The sequence below is a fragment of the Pseudophryne corroboree genome, chromosome 2 (genome assembly GCF_028390025.1).
Source record: "Pseudophryne corroboree isolate aPseCor3 chromosome 2, aPseCor3.hap2, whole genome shotgun sequence".
Classification (NCBI taxonomy): domain Eukaryota; kingdom Metazoa; phylum Chordata; class Amphibia; order Anura; family Myobatrachidae; genus Pseudophryne; species Pseudophryne corroboree.
In genome coordinates, this window is record NC_086445.1 from 111,379,265 (window position 1) to 111,398,548 (window position 19,284).

Here is a 19,284-nt window from a genome sequence, read left to right on the forward strand (position 1 = left end):
GACTGGTCCGCCCGTTCCCCAGACCTGAATACAATTAAGCACATCTGGGATATCATGTCTCGCTCTATCCAACAACGCTACGTTGCACCACAGACTGTCCAGGAGTTGGCGGATTCTTTAATCCAGGTCTGGGAGGAGATCCCTCAGGAGACCATCCGCCATCTCATCAGGAGCATGCCCAGGCGTTGTAGGAAGGTCATACAGGCACGTGGAGGCCACACACACTACTGAGCCTCATTTTGACTTGTTTTAAGGACATTACAACAAAGTTGGATCAGCCTGTAATGTGTTTTTCCACTTTAATTTTGAGTGTGACTCCAAATCCAGACCTCCATGTGTTAATAAATTCGATTTCCATTGATAATTTTTGTGTGATTTTGTTGTCAGCACATTCAACTATGTAAAGAACAAAGTACTTAATAAGAATATTTCATTCATTTAGATCTAGGATGTGTTATTTTAGTGTTCCCTTTATTTTTTTGAGCAGTGTATATTGACTTCAGTATCCCGACATTTGATCATCTCTGCAGCCTCCAAAGCTCCTCAGAGAAGGTGAGGGCTGATTTTTTTTTTTTTTCATTTTCTTTCTGCTGCTGAGCTCACTGATCGGCAGCACGGCAGGCACTGGAGGGGAGTGAACCGGGAACAGAGGTCCCTCTGAGAGCGGCAGTTTCTGGAAGCTTCTCTTCCTGCAGCTGCATAGTGAGCTTTCTGACTGGTGTGGTCGCATCTGACGCGACCAATGGAGTCAAGTAGTTAAAATTGGTCAGTTGCATGTTAATACCTACAATGTACCCCTGTGCACAGTGTACCAGTTATGTACCCCACTGAATCAGCTGGGAACTGTTTGCTACCTCTATGCACACCAACAGTACAGGTTTTGGTGATATCCAGGCTTCAGCACAGTTGGTTAAATCAAATTAACTGAGGTACTAATTAAGTCACTTGTGCTCAAGCATACACTTCAGTAAAACCTGGACTGTTAGTGCGCCTTGACGACCGAGGTTGGGAATGCCCGCTCTAAGGTTACGGTAACAATATATACTCGCACAATGCCAGGACCGGAGCTGCAGTTATGCACACTGATTCCAAGTGATGATAGAAACATAGAATTTGTCGGCAGATAAGAACCACTTGGCCCATCTAGTCTGCCCCTTATTTTTTTTATTTTTTTTTATATATTATTTTTTTATCACTAACCTTATTTGATCCTTATTTCTTTGTAAGGATATCCTTATGTCTATCCCATGCATGTTTAAATTGCTCTACTGTCTTAGCCTCTACCACCTCTGATGGGAGGCTATTCCACTTGTCCATTACCCTTTCTGTGAAATAATTTTTCCGCAAATTTCCCCTGAACCTCCCCCCCTCCAGTCTCAGTGCATGTCCTCGTGTCCTATTGCTTCTCTTCATTTGGAGAATGTTTCCCTCCTGGACTTTGTTAAAACCCTTGATATATTTGAAAGTTTCTATCATGTCCCCCCTTTCCCTTCTCTGCTCCAAACTATACATATTGAGATTTCTTAGTCTTTCTGGGTATGTTTTGTGATGTAGGCCATGCACCATTTTAGTTGCCCTCCTTTGTACAGTTTCTAATGTATTAATATCCTTTTGAAGATATGGCCTCCAGAACTGAATACAGTATTCTAGATGAGGCCGTACCAATGACCTATACAGTGGCATTATTACTTCTTTCTTTCTGCTGCTGATTCCTCTCCCAATGCAGCCAAGCATCTGACTAGCCTTCCTCATTGCCTTGTTACATTGCTTACCTGCTTTTAAGTCATCTGAAATAGTGACTCCTAGATCCCTTTCCTCCTCAGTAGTTTCCATTATGGTGCCATTAATACTGTATTTAGCTTTAGGATTTTTGAGACCCAAGTGCATGATTTTGCATTTTTTGGCATTAAACTGTAATTGCTAGACTCTTGACCATTCCTCTAGTCTACCTAGATCCTCAATCATTTGTTTTACCCCACCTGGTGTCTACCCTGTTGCATACCTTTGTGTCATCTGCAAAAAGGCATACTTTCCCTTTAATGCCATTTGCAATGTCACCAATAAAGATATTAAAAAGCACTGGTCCAAGTACAGATCCCTGGGGTACTCCACTGGTAACATTTCCCTCCTGTGAATGCACTCCATTTACCACAACTCTCTGTTTTCTATCCTTCAACCAAGATCTTATCCATTCAATAATCCTAATATCCAATACCAAACTTTCAAGTTTATTTAGCAGTCTGCGATGTGGAACTGTGTCAAAAGCCTTACTAAAGTCTAGATAAGCTATATCCATGGCTCCACCTTTATCCATCACTTTAGTCAAACAATCAAAAAAGTCAATAAGATTTGTTTGATATGATCTCCCCCCAGTGAATCCATGCTGTTTGGGATCCAGTAAATTGCCGGATTTGAGATAATCTACAACTCTTTCTTTTAAGAGTGTTTCCATCAATTTCCCTACTACTGATGTAAGACTCACTGGTCTGTAGTTGTTTGCCTCTTCCTTGCTTCCACTTTTGTGCAGTGGGACTACGTTTGCTCTTTTCCAGTCCCCTGGAATTTCTCCTGTAGCTAATGACTTGTTGAATAATTCTGTCAATGGTGCTACCAGCACCTCTTTAAGTTCTTTTAGTATCCTTGGATGTATCCCATCTGGCCCCATAGATTTGTCCACTTTCAGCTTTGAGAGTTCTGTTAGGACCTTCTCCTCTGTAAATGTACTTGTTTCATTTTCCTGAATATCCCTGCAACTTAACTGTGGCCCCTTCCCCTCTCTCTTTCATCGGGATTTCCAGTGACGCGTGGCTGTCCAAACTAACAGTACAGGATTATCAGCCATTGCTGGTATAAAACTGGTTATATCTTCTGTTATTAATCACACCCTGATCATGTAAGCAGTGTTACATACATTACGGCAGAGTTCCAAATAACAAGGCACTTGAAGACAAGCCATTTCTTAGTAATCCCTCTTTCGTACGTTACAGCATGATAAGCAAAGCAAACTCTATCTACTATCTTTCAGGCTATGCAATAAATGCTTCTTTAAAACACGCACACATTAGACAGTAAACGAGCGATGTACCCCTAATCTTTGTGTGCAAGACAAAGCTCGTTCTCAGTGTTATGCAACTTTAAGTTGCTGTGCTCCCTGCAGCCTCCATAAGCTAGGCAAGTGCCCATATAGCGCTCCTTACCTTCTCCCCCCCCCCCCCCCCCCCCCCCCCAATATATATATTTCTCTGACGTCCTAGTGAATGCTGGGAACTCCGTAAGGACCATGGGGAATAGCGGCTCCGCAGGAGACTGGGCACAACTAAAGAAAGCTTTAGGACTACCTGGTGTGCACTGGCTCCTCCCACTATGACCCTCCTCCAGACCTCAGTTAGAATCTTGTGCCCGGCTGAGCTGGATGCACACTAGGGGCTCTCCTGAGCTCCTAGAAAGAAAGTATATTTTAGGTTTTTTTTATTTTCAGTGAGACCTGCTGGCAACAGGCTCACTGCAACGAGGGACTAAGGGGAGAAGAAGCGAACCTACCTGCTTGCAGCTAGCTTGGGCTTCTTAGGCTACTGGACACCATTAGCTCCAGAGGGATCGACCGCAGGACCCGTCCTTGGTGTTCGTTCCCGGAGCCGCGCCGCCGTCCCCCTTGCAGAGCCAGAAGCATGAAGATGGTCCGGAAAATCGTCGGCAGAAGACTTCGGTCTTCACCAAGGTAGCGCACAGCACTGCAGCTGTGCGCCACTGCTCCTCATGTACACCTCACACTCCGGTCACTGATGGGTGCAGGGTGCTGGGGGGGTGGGGGGCACCCTGAGGGCAATATTACACACCTTGGCTGGCAAATCTACACCATATATAGCCCCAGAGGCTATATAGGTGTAAATTAATACTCCTGCCAGAGTTTCAAAAACGCGGGAGAAGTCCGCCGAAAAAGGGGCGGGGCTATCTCCCTCAGCACACTGGCGCCATTTCTCCCTCACAGCTCCGCTGGAAGGAAGCTCCCTGGCTCTCCCCTGCAGTCTACAACTACAGAAGGGTAAAAAAGAGAGGGGGGGCACTAAATTTAGGCGCAGTATAACTATATAGCAGCTATAAGGGGATATAATTCAGTTAGTCCCTGTATTATATAGCGCTTGGTGTGTGCTGGCATACACTCTCTCTCTGTCTCCCCAAAGGGCTTTGTGGGGTCCTGTCCTCTGTCAGAGCATTCCCTGTGTGTGTGCGGTGTGTTGGTACGGCTGTGTCGACATGTTTGATGAGGAGGCTTATGTGGAGGTGGAGCAGATGCCTATAAATGTGATGTCACCCCCTGCGGGGCAGACACCTGAGTGGATGGACTTATGGAAGGAATTACGTGAAAGTGTCGACTCCTTACATAAAAAATTTGACGACATGCCAAATGCGGGACAGCCGGCTTCTCAGCTCGTGCCTGCCCAGGCGTCTCAAAGGCCATCAGGGGCTCTAAAACGCCCGCTACCTCAGATGGCAGACACAGATGTCGACACGGATACTGATACCAGTGTCGACGACGAAGAGACTAATATAATGTCCAATAGGGCCACTCGTTACATGATTGAGGCAATGAAAAATGTATTACACATTTCTGATATTACCCCAGGTACCACAAAAAAGGGTATTATGTTTGGGGAGAAAAAACTACCAGTGGTTTTTCCCCCGTCTGAAGAATTAAATGAAGTGCGTGAAGAAGCGTGGGTTTGTCCCGATTAAAAAAATTGGTAATTTCTAAAAAGTTACTAATGGCGTACCCTTTCCCGCCAGAGGATAGGTCACGTTGGGAGACACCCCCTAGGGTGGATAAAGCGCTCACACGCTTGTCAAAGAAGGTGGCACTACCGTCTCCGGATACGGCTGCCCTAAAGGAGCCTGCTGATAGAAAGCAGGAGGCGATCCTGAAGTCTGTATATACACACTCAGGCATTATACTGAGACCAGCTATTGCTTCAGCATGGATGTGCAGTGCTGCAGCTGCGTGGTCAGACTCCCTGTCGGAAAATATTGACACCCTAGACAGGGAAACTATATTGCTAACCATAGGGCATATTAAAGACTCGGTCTTATACATGAGAGATGCACAGAGGGAGATCTGCCGGCTGGCATCTAAAATAAGTGCAATGTCCATTTCTGCCAGGAGAGGCTTATGGACTCGGCAGTGGACAGGGGATGCAGATTCTAAAAGGCACATGGAAGTTTTGCCTTATAAGGGTGAGGAGTTATTTGGGGAAGGTCTCTCAGACCTGGTTTCCACAGCAACAGCTGGGAAGTCAGCATTTTTGCCCCATGTTCCCTCACAGCCTAAGAAAGCGCCGTATTATCAGGTACAGTCCTTTCGGCCCCAGAAAAGCAGGCGGGGAAAAGGCGGGTCCTTTCTGCCCAGAGGCAGAGGTAGGGGGAAAAAGCTGCAACAAACAGCCGGTTCCCAGGAACAAAGGTCCTACCCTGCTTCCTCCAAACCCGCCGCATGACGGTGGGGGGCCGCCTCAAAAATGTCAGCGATCAGTGGGCTCGCTCACAGGTGGATCCCTGGATCCTTCAAGTAGTATCTCAGGGGTACAAGCTGGAATTCGAAACGTCTCCCCCCCCCCCCCCCCCTCCCGCCGTTTCCTCAAATCTGCCTTGCCGACAACTCCCTCAGGCAGGGAGGCTGTGCTAGAGGCAATTCACAAGCTGTATTCCCAGCAGGTGATAGTCAAGGTGCCCCTACTTCAACAAGGGTGGGGTTACTATTCCACAATGTTTGTGGTACCGAAACCGGACGGTTCGGTGAGACCCATTTTAAATATGAAATCCTTGAACACATACATAAAAAGATTCAAGTTCAAGATGGAATCGCTCAGGGCGGTTATTGCAAGCCTGGACGAGGGGGATTACATGGTATCCCTGGACATCAAGGATGCTTACCTGCATGTCCCCATTTACCATCCTCACCAGGAGTACCTCAGATTTGTGGTACAGGATTGTTATTACCAATTCCAGACGCTGCCGTTTGGGCTGTCCACGGCACCGAGGGTATTTACCAAGGTAATGGCAGAAATGATGATACTCCTTCGAAAAAAGGGAGTTTTAATTATCCCATACTTGGACGATCTCCTGATAAAGGCAAGGTCCAAGTAGCAGTTGTTGGTCGGGGTAGCACTATCTCGGGAAGTGCTACAACAGCACGGTTGGATTCTAAATATTCCAAAAAGTCACAGCTGGTTCCTACGACACGTCTACTGTTCCTGGGGATGGTTCTGGACACAGACCAGAAAAAAGTGTTTCTCCCGGAGGAGAAAGCCAAGGAGCTGTCATCTCTAGTCAGAGACCTCCTGAAACCAAAACGGGTATCGGTGCATCACTGCACGCGAGTCCTGGGAAAAATGGTAGCTTCCTACGAAGCAATTTCATTCGGCAGGTTCCATGCAAGAACTTTTCAGTGGGACCTGTTGGACAAGTGGTCCGGATCGCATCTTCAGATGCATCGGCTGATAACCCTGTCTCCAAGGACCAGGGTATCTCTGCTGTGGTGGCTGCAGAGTGCTCATCTTCAAGAGGGCCGCAGATTCGGCATACAGGACTGGGTCCTGGTGACCACGGATGCCAGCCTTCGAGGCTGGTGGGCAGTCACACAGGGAAGAAACTTCCAATGACTTTGGTCAAGTCAGGAGACTTCCCTACACATAAATATTCTGGAACTGAGGGCCATTTACAATGCCCTAAGTCAGGCAAGGCCCCTGCTTCAAAACCAGCCGGTACTGATCCAATCGGACAACATCACGGCAGTCGCCCATGTAAACCGACAGGGCGGCACAAGAAGCAGGATGGCGATGGCAGAAGCCACAAGGATTCTCCGATGGGCGGAAAATCACGTGTTAGCACTGTCAGCAGTGTTCATTCCGGGAGTGGACAACTGGGAAGCAGACTTCTTCAGCAAACACGACCTACACCCGGGACAGTGGGGACTTCATCCAGAAGTCTTCCAACTGATTGTAAACCGTTGGGAACGGCCATAGGTGGACATGATGGCGTCCCGCCTAAACAAAAAGCTAGAGAGATATTGCGCCAGGTCAAGGGACCCTCAGGCGATAGCTGTGGACGCTCTAGTGACACCATGGGTGTACCAGTCGGTTTATGTGTTCCCTCCTCTGCCTCTCATACCAAAGGTACTGAGAATAATAAGAAGACGAGGAGTAAGAACGATACTCGTGGTTCCGGATTGGCCAAGAAGAGCTTGGTACCCAGAACTTCAAGAAATGATATCGGAGGACCCATGGCCTCTGCCGCTCAGACAGGATCTGCTACAGCAGGGGCCCTGTCTGTTCCAAGACTTACTGCGGCTGCGTTTGACGGCATGGCGGTTGAACACCGGATCCTAAAAGAAAAGGGCATTCCAGAGGAAGTCATTCCTACGCTGATTAAAGCCAGGAAAGAAGTAACCGCAAACCATTATCGCCGTATTTGGCGAAAATATGTTGCGTGGTGTGAGGCCAGGAAGGCCCCAACAGAGGAATTTCAGCTGGGTCGATTTCTGAACTTGCTACAGTCAGGAGTGACTATGGGCCTAAAATTGGGTTCCATTAAGGTCCAGATTTCGGCTCTGTCGATTTTCTTCCAGAAAGAACTGGCTTCACTGCCTGAAGTTCAGACATTTGTAAAGGGAGTGCTGCATATTCAGCCCCCTTTTGTGCCTCCAGTGGCACCTTGGGATCTCAACGTGGTGTTGAGTTTCCTAAGATCACATTGGTTTGAGCCACTTAAAACCGTGGATCTAAAATATCTCACGTGGAAAGTGGTCATGCTATTGGCCTTGGCCAGGCGTGTGTCAGAATTGGCGGCTTTGTCGTGTAAAAGCCCTTATCTGATTTTCCATATGGTTAGGGCAGAATTGAGGACTCGTCCCCAGTTTCTCCCTAAGGTGGTATCAGCTTTTCACTTGAACCAACCTATTGTAGTGCCTGCGGCTACTAGGGACTTGGAGGATTCCAAGTTACTGGACGTAGTCAGGGCCTTGAAAATTTATGTTTCCAGGACGGCTGGAGTCAGGAAACCTGACTCGCTTTTTATCCTGTATGCACCCAACAAGCTGGGTGCTCCTGCTTCTAAGCAGACTATTGCTCGCTGGATTTGTAGCACAATTCAGCTGGCGCATTCTGCGGCTGGACTGCCGCATCTTAAATCTGTAAAAGCCCACTCCACAAGGAAGGTGGGCTCATCTTGGGCGGCTGCCCGAGGGGTCTCTGCTTTACAACTTTGCCGAGCTGCTACTTGGTCAGGGTCAAACACGTTTGCAAAATTCTACAAATTTGACACCCTGGCTGAGGAGGACCTTGAGTTCTCTCATTCGGTGCTGCAGAGTCATCCGCACTCTCCTGCCCGTTTGGGAGCTTTGGTATAATCCCCATGGTCCTTACGGAGTTCCCAGCATCCACTAGGACGTCAGAGAAAATAAGATGTTACCCACCGGTAATTCTATTTCTCGTAGTCCGTAGTGGATGCTGGGCGCCCATCCCAAGTGCGGATTGTCTGCAATACTTGTATATAGTTATTGTTTAACTAAAGGGTTATTGTTGAGAGCCATCTGTTGAGAGGCTCCGTTGTATTTCATACTGTTAACTGGGTTTAGTATCGCGAGTTGTACGGTGTGATTGGTGTGGCTGGTATGAGTCTTACCCGGGATTCAAAATCCTTCCTTATTGTGTCAGCTCTTCCGGGCACAGTATCCTAACTGAGGTCTGGAGGAGGGTCATAGTGGGAGGAGCCAGTGCACACCAGGTAGTCTAAAAGCTTTCTTTAGTTGTGCCCAGTCTCCTGCGGAGCCGCTATTCCCCATGGTCCTTACGGAGTTCCCAGCATCCACTACGGACTACGAGAAATAGATTTACCGGTGAGTAAAATCTTATTATATATACTCCTTCCACCGCATGTCTTCATTCTTATCTCTCCACTACCGCCTTCACCCTTTTTTCCCTTTGTGCTGAAATGCTAAATCTGACCGCACTAAGCTCTCACCCATCCATGACTTTTGTCTCTAGTTTTTGTAGATGTGACGTACAGTCTGCACCTCCAGCTGACCTTGAACACATTGTGTCTCATCTGTAGCAGGATTCTTCAGCACACACTAACTTTACAGAGGCCCCAAGTTCACAACGAGATATACCCTGACGTGCCGTGTAATCTGATATAACCAAATAAGGAAAATAAAAAACGATTTATAACTGAACGTTCCTATTGTTTTTAAAACAGGAGAGAATGGACTTCTGTACATAGTGCGACATAAGTGGTGGAAATATATACTGCTAGCAATTGTCGATGTTGAAGCAAACTATTCTATTGTTAAAGCCTACCAGTTTACTACCATCACCAGTGTCCAGGTAACCGTATTTGTTAAATAACTTCCAATCTTTATTTATTCCCCACCGTGCCATTGTTACTTCTTAACGTGTCTGCGTCCTGTTCCTCCATAATGCTTGCTGTATTATTTATCAATAAGTTCACTACAATACATGGCAGAGGAAGGCAGAACTATTTTCTGAGGTGCGGATGGCAAAACCACATCTCCAATTAAAACCCTTCTGTCTGCACCCAGTATGTCCCTGGTATGGCAATGGCTTTGAACATGTATTGCTAAAATAAATATTAAAATATTCATTTCCAAAGATAATTTGCCTGTTACACTGCACACATAAAGGAAGTAAAACATGATACAAAGTAATAAGTGCTCTAAAATATGTAATAAATTGTCTTCACAATTTATTAACCACATATAAAAAGCCATTTCATGTATATTCATAAAAGACCCTTAAAATAGTCAATGGTCAGTCTATATATAATTGGTCTCTGGGCAAAACTGGTGCAGTCCGAAATGGCAAGATAGGACCGTTTTTAAGTTAACAGGTGCTTAAGATCTTTGATAAAGCTGCAATCTAGCAGTGAAACGAGTCAGTAACTTCATCTTGGTCAGTGGGTATCACTATCGGGAGTTCTTACTACATCGATTGGACACCATTTAGGACTTCCAGCAGACTTGGGGGAATCTCTGTGGTCCAATGCAAAAGAAATGATGACCTTGTTTTAGGGGGAGATGTACTAAGCAGTGATAGAACTGGAGACGTGAGCCAGTGGAGAAGGTGCCCATGGCAACCAATCAGCTTCTCTGTATACTTCTATAGTATGCAAATTGTAAATGTTAGTTCAATGCTGATTGGTTGCCATGGGCAACTTCTCCACTGGCTCACTTCTCTACTTTTACCACTGCTTAGTATATCTCCCTCTACAGGTGGAACAAGGTCATCCGTTCTTTCTCTTTCATCCGCTAGGGGACACTGGAGTCCTATACAATAGGGGTATGAAGCTTGCAACCGGAGGTGTGGCACAATCTAAAATTAGCATTGTCTGCACAGCTGGCTCCTCCCCCTTCACATCCCTCCTCCCTCAGTTTTGAAAATTGTGCTGGAGGTACAGCACATGGAGCACAGAGCTCCTGACTAAAACTATGACAATGTGCTGCGTCCACCTAATAAAAGGGAGACAAAGCCTATGTATATTGGAGAGACAAAGATCCCTTTTGAAGGGACCTGCATCTCTCCACAGGAGATCCTCTTACAAGGCACAGTGAGTACTGGTCTCAACAATAGGGGCCATGTTAGACTTTTGTTTTATTTATTTTATGCTTTATCCCCTGCCATAATTTTCCATACAGCCAGCGGTCACCAGGGTGTAGCGCAGGGCTGGAGAGCGCGTCGGGGGTAGGGAGGAACAGTAACCGCCCATTACCGCTGAGAAGCGCCACACTGCTTAGCGCCGCTACGGGACTTAGTAAGAAGGGTCACCAGGGGCGAGAGACGGAGAGAGCCGCGTGCGGGGAGACTGAGCCGCGTACGGGGAGACACTGTATAGCGCCGCTACGGGACTTGGTAAGAAGGGTCCCGTAGCGTGCATCACCAGGGGCCAGAGAGAGAGAGCCGCGTGCGGGGAGACACTGTATAGCAGCGCTACGGGACTTAGGGGTACATTTACTAAGCAGTGATAAGAGTGGAGAAGTTGCCCATGGAAACCAATCAGCACTGAAGTAACATCTGTAATTTGCATACTATAAAATGATACAGAGCTGCTGATTGGTTGATGGGGAAATTTCTCCACTGGCTCACTTCTCCGTTCTTATCACTGCTTAGTAAATGTACCCCTTAGTGAGAAACGGTCCCATAGCGCGCGCGCACCAAAGACGCTGCAGTATTTCCGTGCGGCTGAGGAGAGCTTTCAGCCGCGTGTTGAGAAGAGGCCGCTCAGCACAATAGCGCGCCTCCCCATATTGTTTAAAACAGTGACTAAAAGGGTTTTTATATACGGCCATCTTAATTATCCCTAACTGGCGCCATTTACGGGGAAGGGATAGCCCCCCCCCCCCCCCCCCTCCCTGTATAAATAGCAAGAGGGATGTTTTATTGTGTAGCAATAGCTCCCTCTACTGGTGAAAGAGTATATTCAGAAATGTGAGGATCTCCTGTACAAAATAATCCTATATACTATTTATATTTTCAAAGGACTTCTATTATAAAGATCCTGAAGGAAATACAACGAAGCAAGCGGATACCAACTCTACCATCGTAGCTGAGTTACAGTTAAGGTTGGAGGTTGCATGTCGGCTAGTGGTTTAATATTTTTTTATTTTCTCTCTCTCTCTCTCTCTCTCTCTCTCTCTCTATATATATATCTATATATATATCTATATATATATCTATATATATATCTATATATATATCTATATATATATATATATATATATATATATATATATATATATATATATATATATATCTATATATATATATATCTATATATATATATATATATATATATATATATATATATATATATAATTTGCCCTGTTCTGGATTCTATGTAAAGAAGAGAACAGTAATTCCAGCCGGATCCGATAGCCTTGCTTCCGTCATCGCTCACAGCCTTTCTTTTCCTAGTTTAAAGGGTGAAAGCGCTGTGAAATACCCTGGTCAGGGGTTTTAACCAACATGTCTAAAGCATTATGTTTATGTGGCAGATCCGGAGTGTGCAACTCCTGATTAGACAAGGACACTACACCTGGGAGCAGTGCTCCGTATAGGTCATGGCAAAAGGACTTGGCAGATAGAATCTCTAAGTAGATGGCGGAATCACGCATGCAGCAATAGGAAAGGGCTGCGAGATTCTTAAAAACGATGAAAGCATCCTCATCAAGTAAATACCGCCTGCACAAGCAGATGGTTAAAAGACCTCTTCCTATTGTACCAGTTTCAGAGGGAGGAAGGTCTTATTATTGATACAGATAATTGAATCAAACCTAAACGCCGATTTTCAGGAAGAAGACACGGCAATCTCGGACCTAGGTTCCTTAATTGACGTGGTAACGGTAATCCTAAACTTGAAAGTTGAAAAAGTTAAGGAGCCAGAGAATTTTCAAATTATTCGAATCCCAAAAGAACCGCGTTCGACTGTTTCCCATTCCTAAGTCTCTCCAATCTCAAATGGAGGAGGCTTGGAAGCAACATGATAAACCAGTAGTGTATGCTTCCTTAGGCAGTTAGTCAGAGGACAATCATACCGATACCTAATGTAACGGCTTTTAAGGATGGCTCAGATCATAAGGTTGACTCAGCCTTAAAGTCAATTTTTTGTAGCAGCTGGTGCAGCAAAGGCCATGGGAGCATGGTCAGGACGTATTGTAGAGGCTATTGATGAGGACTATAGCTTGGACGAAATACCCAACTGGCGGAACACTTTCGAGAATCCAGCTTGTATTTGTGTCAAGCCTCACAGTATATTAGCAGAATGGCATCGCGCATCTCCGCATCGGCCATATTACCTAAAGGATTTTATGGCTCAGAGAATGTCAGAAGGCGGTGGAATCCATCCCCTTTGGGGGTGAACTGCTTTTCAGTACATAGTTAGACAAGTGAATTTCACAAGCTACTGCAGGGAAGTCCACTTTCCTACCTGCTTCTTTTACGAGAACCACTCCACAGGTTAGGAGAGGTTATTCGGGACAAATGATAATTCATTTATGTTACAGTCCTTTCGAACCCAAACAAGAGGTTTCGGTTCACAAGCCCTTGGAGGCAGAGGTAGAGGCCGCTCACAGACAACAACCAGAAAGCAGGATAAGCCTGCTGACAAGACAGGGACGAGACGGCCTCCCAGCTCACCTGGGGTTCCCCTTTGGGGGCGCACGTCTGGAAGGTTTCCGGGACATCTGGACCAAAACCCCACCAGAACTTTGGATAAAGGGTACAAACTAAATTTTCAACAGAGGCCTCACAGTCAGGTTTTTTTACAAAAAAATTCCCTCGGTGCCCTCAGAAAGCAGAGGCATTACTGACAGCAATTCAAAAATTGATACGGTCAGAGGTAATTATTCCAGTTCCCGCCTCTCGGAAAGGTACGGGTTTCTATCCCAATCTTTTTGTCGTGCCAAAGCCAGACAGGACGGTCAGACCGATACTCACTTTCAAGATTTTAAACCAGGTTCTAAGAGTCTACAAATTCAAGATGGAATCAATCCAGTCGGTCGTTGCAGACTTAGGAAACAGGCGAGTTCATGGTATCCGTGGACTTAAAGGATACAGATCTGCATATCCCAATCGGGACTCCTCACCAGGCTTACTTAGGGTTCGCACTGGTGATGGATCACTACCAATTCAAGGGCCTTGCCGTCCGGTCTATCATCAGACCCAGGAATCCTTACGAAGATCATGGCAATCATGGTTGCAGGATTGAGACTTTTAGGAGTCACCTTTTATATCTTGTCTTGACGATCCACGGATCGAGACATACTCCCGGGAACAGTTGATCAAGGATGTTCAGGCATCTCATCAATTTCTCATTCAACATGGGTGGCTTGTGAATTTCCAGAAATCCAACCTCATGCCAACTTAACGGATTCAATTCCTCGGTCTTATGAGAGTTTTCCTACCAGAGAACAAGGTCCAGGACCTACAGAGATTACTGGCTCGGGTACTGAGGTCACGAACGGCCCTCTGTGGGCAACTTCTCGGGAAGATGGTAGCGTCTTTCGAAGCTCTACACTACGGCAGACTTCATCCCCGACCAGTCCAGTTGAACCTCATTGCTCAGGGAGCAGGGTCACACTGGCTTCTACATCGAAGAATCCGACTTCCACCGCACATACGAACCTCCTTGATTTGGTGGTCGTTGCACAGGAATCTCGCAGCAGGCAAGAGATTCAGCATTTGGGATTGGGGCATCCTGACAACGGACGCCAGTCTCAGAGGTTGGGGTGCCGTCTTGGTGGAACATCAGTTTCAGGGCAGATGGACAATACTGGTGAGCAGCCTACCCATAAACATTCTAGTACTAAGAACAGTTTACAATGCGCTTCTCTTAGCCGAAGACCTAGTCATGGGTCAACACATAAAGATACAGGCAAAAACTCATCCTCTCGGCAGTGTTCATTCCAGGTGTGGAACACTGGGAAGCAGATTATCTCAGTCGCCAGGACATGCGTCCGGGGGAGTGGTGCCTTTATCCACGGACTTGCGATATGGTGGTGAGGAGATAGGTTCTCCCTCAAGTCGACTGGGGCGTCTCGGCAAAACCATCAACTGCCCAGATGTGTGTCCAGGACAAGAGATCCAGCAGCAGAAGGAGTGGACGCATTAACACTTCCTTGGTGTTACAGGAGGTTTTACGTTTTTTCCACCTTTCCCACTTATACCCAGGGTTTGGGAAAAGGTTGAAATAAGAACGAGTGTGGGCGATTTTTATCGCACCAGGTTGGACCCGCAGGAGTCGGTACTCAGACCTGTGTGGGTTACTAGCGGAAGATCCTTGGCGGCTACCTCAGAGAGAGGACGTGCTATCTCTGGGACCGTTCCAACACAGACCTACGTTTAACGGCGTGGTTATGGAAACTCGGATCTTACGAAACGGACGGATACCAAGAATGGCCAGTCCTACGATGATTACCACTAAGACGCCGGTCAGAGCCAGGCACTACTACGGTATTTGGAGAGATACATGGACTGGTGTCCAGAACGTGGGTGGAACTTCCACTTATCCAGACTTCTACTTTTCCTTTCAGGTCTGTCTAAGGCTCTCTGAAGGTTAAAATTTTGGCTCTCTCCATCCTATTTCAACAGTGGTTAGCATCCTGGCCAGAGGTTCAAACCTTTTTACAGGAGGTTCTGAGGATCCAACCCCCTTTTCATCCCCCCGCTGCACCATGGGACTTAAATTTAGTGTTGGAATTTTTGAGATCACCAACTTTAAAAAAAATAAAATATATATCTCTTGGAAGGTCATATTTTCGCTTGCCTTATCCTGTAAGAGGGTCTTTTTGTTTTTCATTTTTCATGCGGATAGTGCAGAACTCCGTACAAGAGCAAATTTCCTTCCTAAGGTTGTTTCGGGGTTTCATGTAAACCAGCCAATTTTGGTCCCATCTTTCCGGGGTCTTGCAGATGGGGAAGTGTCTTTTGGATGTTGCCCGAGATTTACGGGTATACAGGCAAGTTACGCCGTCCTTCAGAAAGTCGGACCATTGGTTTGTTCTTTATGATGGGCCAATGAAGGGTTGGCCAGCAGCTAAGCAGTATTTGTCTAGATGGATTCTGCTTGCCATTCGACAAGTTTATATTTTCTGATCAGTGGGTACCTCATGGGCGGCTGCCAGAGGTGCTTCTGCTACTCAACTTTGCAGAGCGGCGACGTGGTCCTCAGCCCACACGTTCGCAAAATTTTACAAGTCCGCTACCTTTGCGTCCCGAGACTCTTAAGTTCGGACGTTTACTTTTGCAGGCCACGATAGCACTCCCTCCCTTGGGGATAACTTTGGGACGTCCCCTACTGTATAGGACTCCAGTGTCCCCTAGTGGATGAAAGAGAAAAGAGGATTTTGATACTTACCGATAAATTCATTTCTCTGAATCCTCTAGGGGACACTGGGCGCCCGCCTCTGTGCTGTCAACCTGCTGTGTTCAAAGTTCTTGTTCAAACAGTTCGTACAAACAGCGTTAGTTTTTCGTTAAGAGTTTCTTGGATGCTGTTTTGATATGTTGTACTGTTCGGTTCCTCGCCATGTGCTATAATATCGTGTCCTATTCTCTCAGTCCAATTTTCAAAACTGAGGGAGGAGGGATGTGAAGGGGGAGGGGCCGGCTGTGCAGACAATACTAATTTTAGATTGTGCCACACCTCCGGTTGCAAGCTTCACACCCCTACTGTATAGGACTCCAGTGCCCCCTAGAGGATTCAGAGAAATGGATTTATCGGTAAGTACCAAAATCCTCTTTTTGCACTTTACCACAGAGCTTCCTTGGACCTAAAGGAGAGCCATCTAAGGGGGATATCCAATTAGCCCCGGTAAACCATTGGGTCTTTTTCTGATGTTTCACCGTTTCCCCCCCCCCCCTCTTTCTCATACGTCCTAGAGGATGCTGGGGACTCCGTAAGGACCATGGGGGTATGGACGGGATCCGCAGGAGACATGGGCACACTATAAGACTTTGAATGGGTGTGAACTGGCTCCTCCCTCTATGCCCCTCCTCCAGACTCCAGTTAGACTTTGTGCCCAGGAGTGACTGGACACACACTAGGGGAGCTGTACTGAGCTTCTCTAAAGACTTTGTTAGGTTTTTTATTTTCAGGGAGACCTGCTGGCTACAGGCTCCCTGCATCGTGGGACTGAGGGGAGAGAAGTCAGACCTACTTCTTCTTAGTTCAAGGGCTCTGCTTCTTAGGCTACTGGACACCATTAGCTCCAGAGGATTCGATCACTTGGTTCGCCTAGCTGCTTGTTCCCGGAGCCGCGCCGTCACCCTCCTCACAGAAGCCAGAAGAAAGAAGCCGGGTGAGTATGAGAAGAACAAAAGCCGTCAGACGGCAGAAGACTTCAGTAATGGAGCTAAGCGCAGCTGTAGCGCTGCGCTCCATGCTCCCACACACCAACGGCACTCACAGGGTGCAGGGCGCTGGGGGGGGGAGCGCCCTGGGCAGCAGTTACTGAGGTCTCGGTTAGACTGGCAAAAGAGCATAGTCAGGCACCGCGTACGATACCCCCGCCAGTACATAGCAGCGGTCCCGCTGCGCGCCATTGCTCCCACACACCAACGGTTTTACTTGGGTGCAGGGCGCAGGGGGGTGGGGCGCCCCTGGACAGCAATATGTATATTGTTTAAGGAGGTATATAGTGTGTATACACGATATACGGTCCCCTGCCTTCATATAGAACGATAGTATAACGTGGCTGAAGCGCGCCGATGAGGGGCGTGGCTTAGCCCTCACACAGTGTTCAGGGCCATTTTCTCACTGTCCCCGCCAAAAAATGTGTACAGCGCAAACAAGGGGGGGCACAGTCTTTTAGTGTTATGTTGAGGGATATAGAACACTTTTTTTTGCTTTAGAAATGGGCATGTAATCATTGTTGTGTATATTCTCTGTGTGCTCCCTGTCAGATAGATATACCCACTATAGTTCACTTGTGTCGACATGCGTGAATGTTCTGTCACAAACACCTATGGGGTTCACTGTCGGCATCGCCGATGCCTGTTGGTACTTGATACAGTAGATGCTGAGTCAACAGGTCGGTAGTGGTATGCTTGTCAAAAGTAAAGACTGTAGGGGAGACACGGTAGTATGTGGGTGACCCTGTCGGCACCAACTGTTATTACCGGGTGTAAATTGCGAGCATAGACATGGTAGTATTTGTGACGGAGTGATATTTAGATTATATATGTATACTTCCCTCAGACCCCTCGGGGTCGCAAGAATGTTATTTTGCCTGGTTACTACTCCTTGCTGTCGACGAATACTAGGTTTTCTGTAGACTATAATGTTTCCTGGTAGATCCACAACTGGGGCATTCAGTACATGGTCATACACATTCAGAACACAATGTCACTAGGGACCCGAAGGCTCCGGTCAATCCGCTTACATGTATGTGTTATATAATATATTATATTATATTATATTATATTTGGGATGTGTGTAATTGTGTATTACATTATGTATGTTCATATTATGATTTATAATGAATGCTGAAGTAAAAGTATTCCTTCTCATGTGCTGGTCGCTCTGTTGATAAAGCTCTAGGTCGGCCGTGACGAGTTGATCTCGGATCCTCTCAAGGAGTCCGAATGTTTATGCTTTTCCTGCCGCGGATAGAATACTGTGAAAGTCAACTCCTGGTCGACACGGGGCCCTGTCTCAAAGGATCGTATACAGGAAGCTAAGTGATATTTTATTTCTATGCTTTGGGCTTATTTGCATTACATGCACATGAGGGAGTGTTTATATTCGGAAAGGCATCCAATAGAATTACCGTAAAGCGAGAGGGGATGTTCCTTGTGTTGGTTCTTCTCTATAACATTGCGGCAGGCTGCCGTACGTATACAGGAGGTGTGGCGGGGGAATGCTGAGGCTGACTCCGAGAGATACTGGAGTTTTTCCCTGGGACGGTGTACCGCTGTTTGGGGATGCCTCAGTTCAGTCAATCTCGGCGGATACTGCTGGTAAATCTAACTTTGTGAGTTAGTCTCCTTCACAATGGTTGGTGACGCATTCTTTTGTGGGATGCAGTCGTTTTAACCGGTTCGATACCGTTCTTTTTTACTTTTCTGTGCAGACAGTGGAAGGTGAAGAGGTAAGAGTTCTGCAGCCTTGTTAGGTTCGCAGAAGCGGATGTCGTTTTCTGTTTCTATCACATCCACCACATGTCGCTGAGTCTATCTGGCTGGAGCCCACTCCGGTGGGGACTCGTCTACTACTTTTCAGTTAGTCCGGGAATAGACTAGGACCTGTGAGTTAATTATAGAATCCAAAGGAGGACATTCTGGAGTTACAGATGTTTCCCCTCACTGATTTTCTAATAGATCTTGCCGTTTCCCCTCTGGAAGTGGAGGTAGTACGCGACGCTATACCAGAGGTGCGTCAGGTTCAGGGCAAGAGGTTTAAATGCGTTGTTCTCCGCATTCAGATTACCTGGGTGGATATCCAGGATTGTATTTGCCATTTCACCGGAGTGATGGCAGTATGATGGTTTTCTTTCAATAGTAAGAGCCATTGTTATTCTGTACTGAGACGCTCTCCTGATTAAGGCGAGGTCAAGAAACAAGTGGTGCAAATCGTTGTTTCTCTCTGACTGTTCTTCAACACAGGGAATGGCTGTTGTTCCCAACAACGCAGATGTCGAAGGTGGGTATCAGAGTAGATACTGGACGGTTGAGGTTCTGTGTTTTTTCTGTGGAAAGAGGTCTGAGGATCCAGAGTCGGATC

The 19,284-nt window shown here is 46.6% G+C and overlaps 1 protein-coding gene across 1 annotated transcript in view; it reads left to right on the forward strand.

Annotated features, from left to right (window-relative positions):
- SLC35F2 (solute carrier family 35 member F2) overlaps positions 1-19,284 on the forward strand; it is an 88,824-nt gene that overhangs the window by 44,596 nt on the left and 24,944 nt on the right. Inside the window, exon 3 of the mRNA XM_063950687.1 lies at positions 9,237-9,374. Coding sequence (XP_063806757.1) covers positions 9,237-9,374 — 138 coding nt within the window. The remainder of the gene's footprint in view (positions 1-9,236; positions 9,375-19,284) is intronic.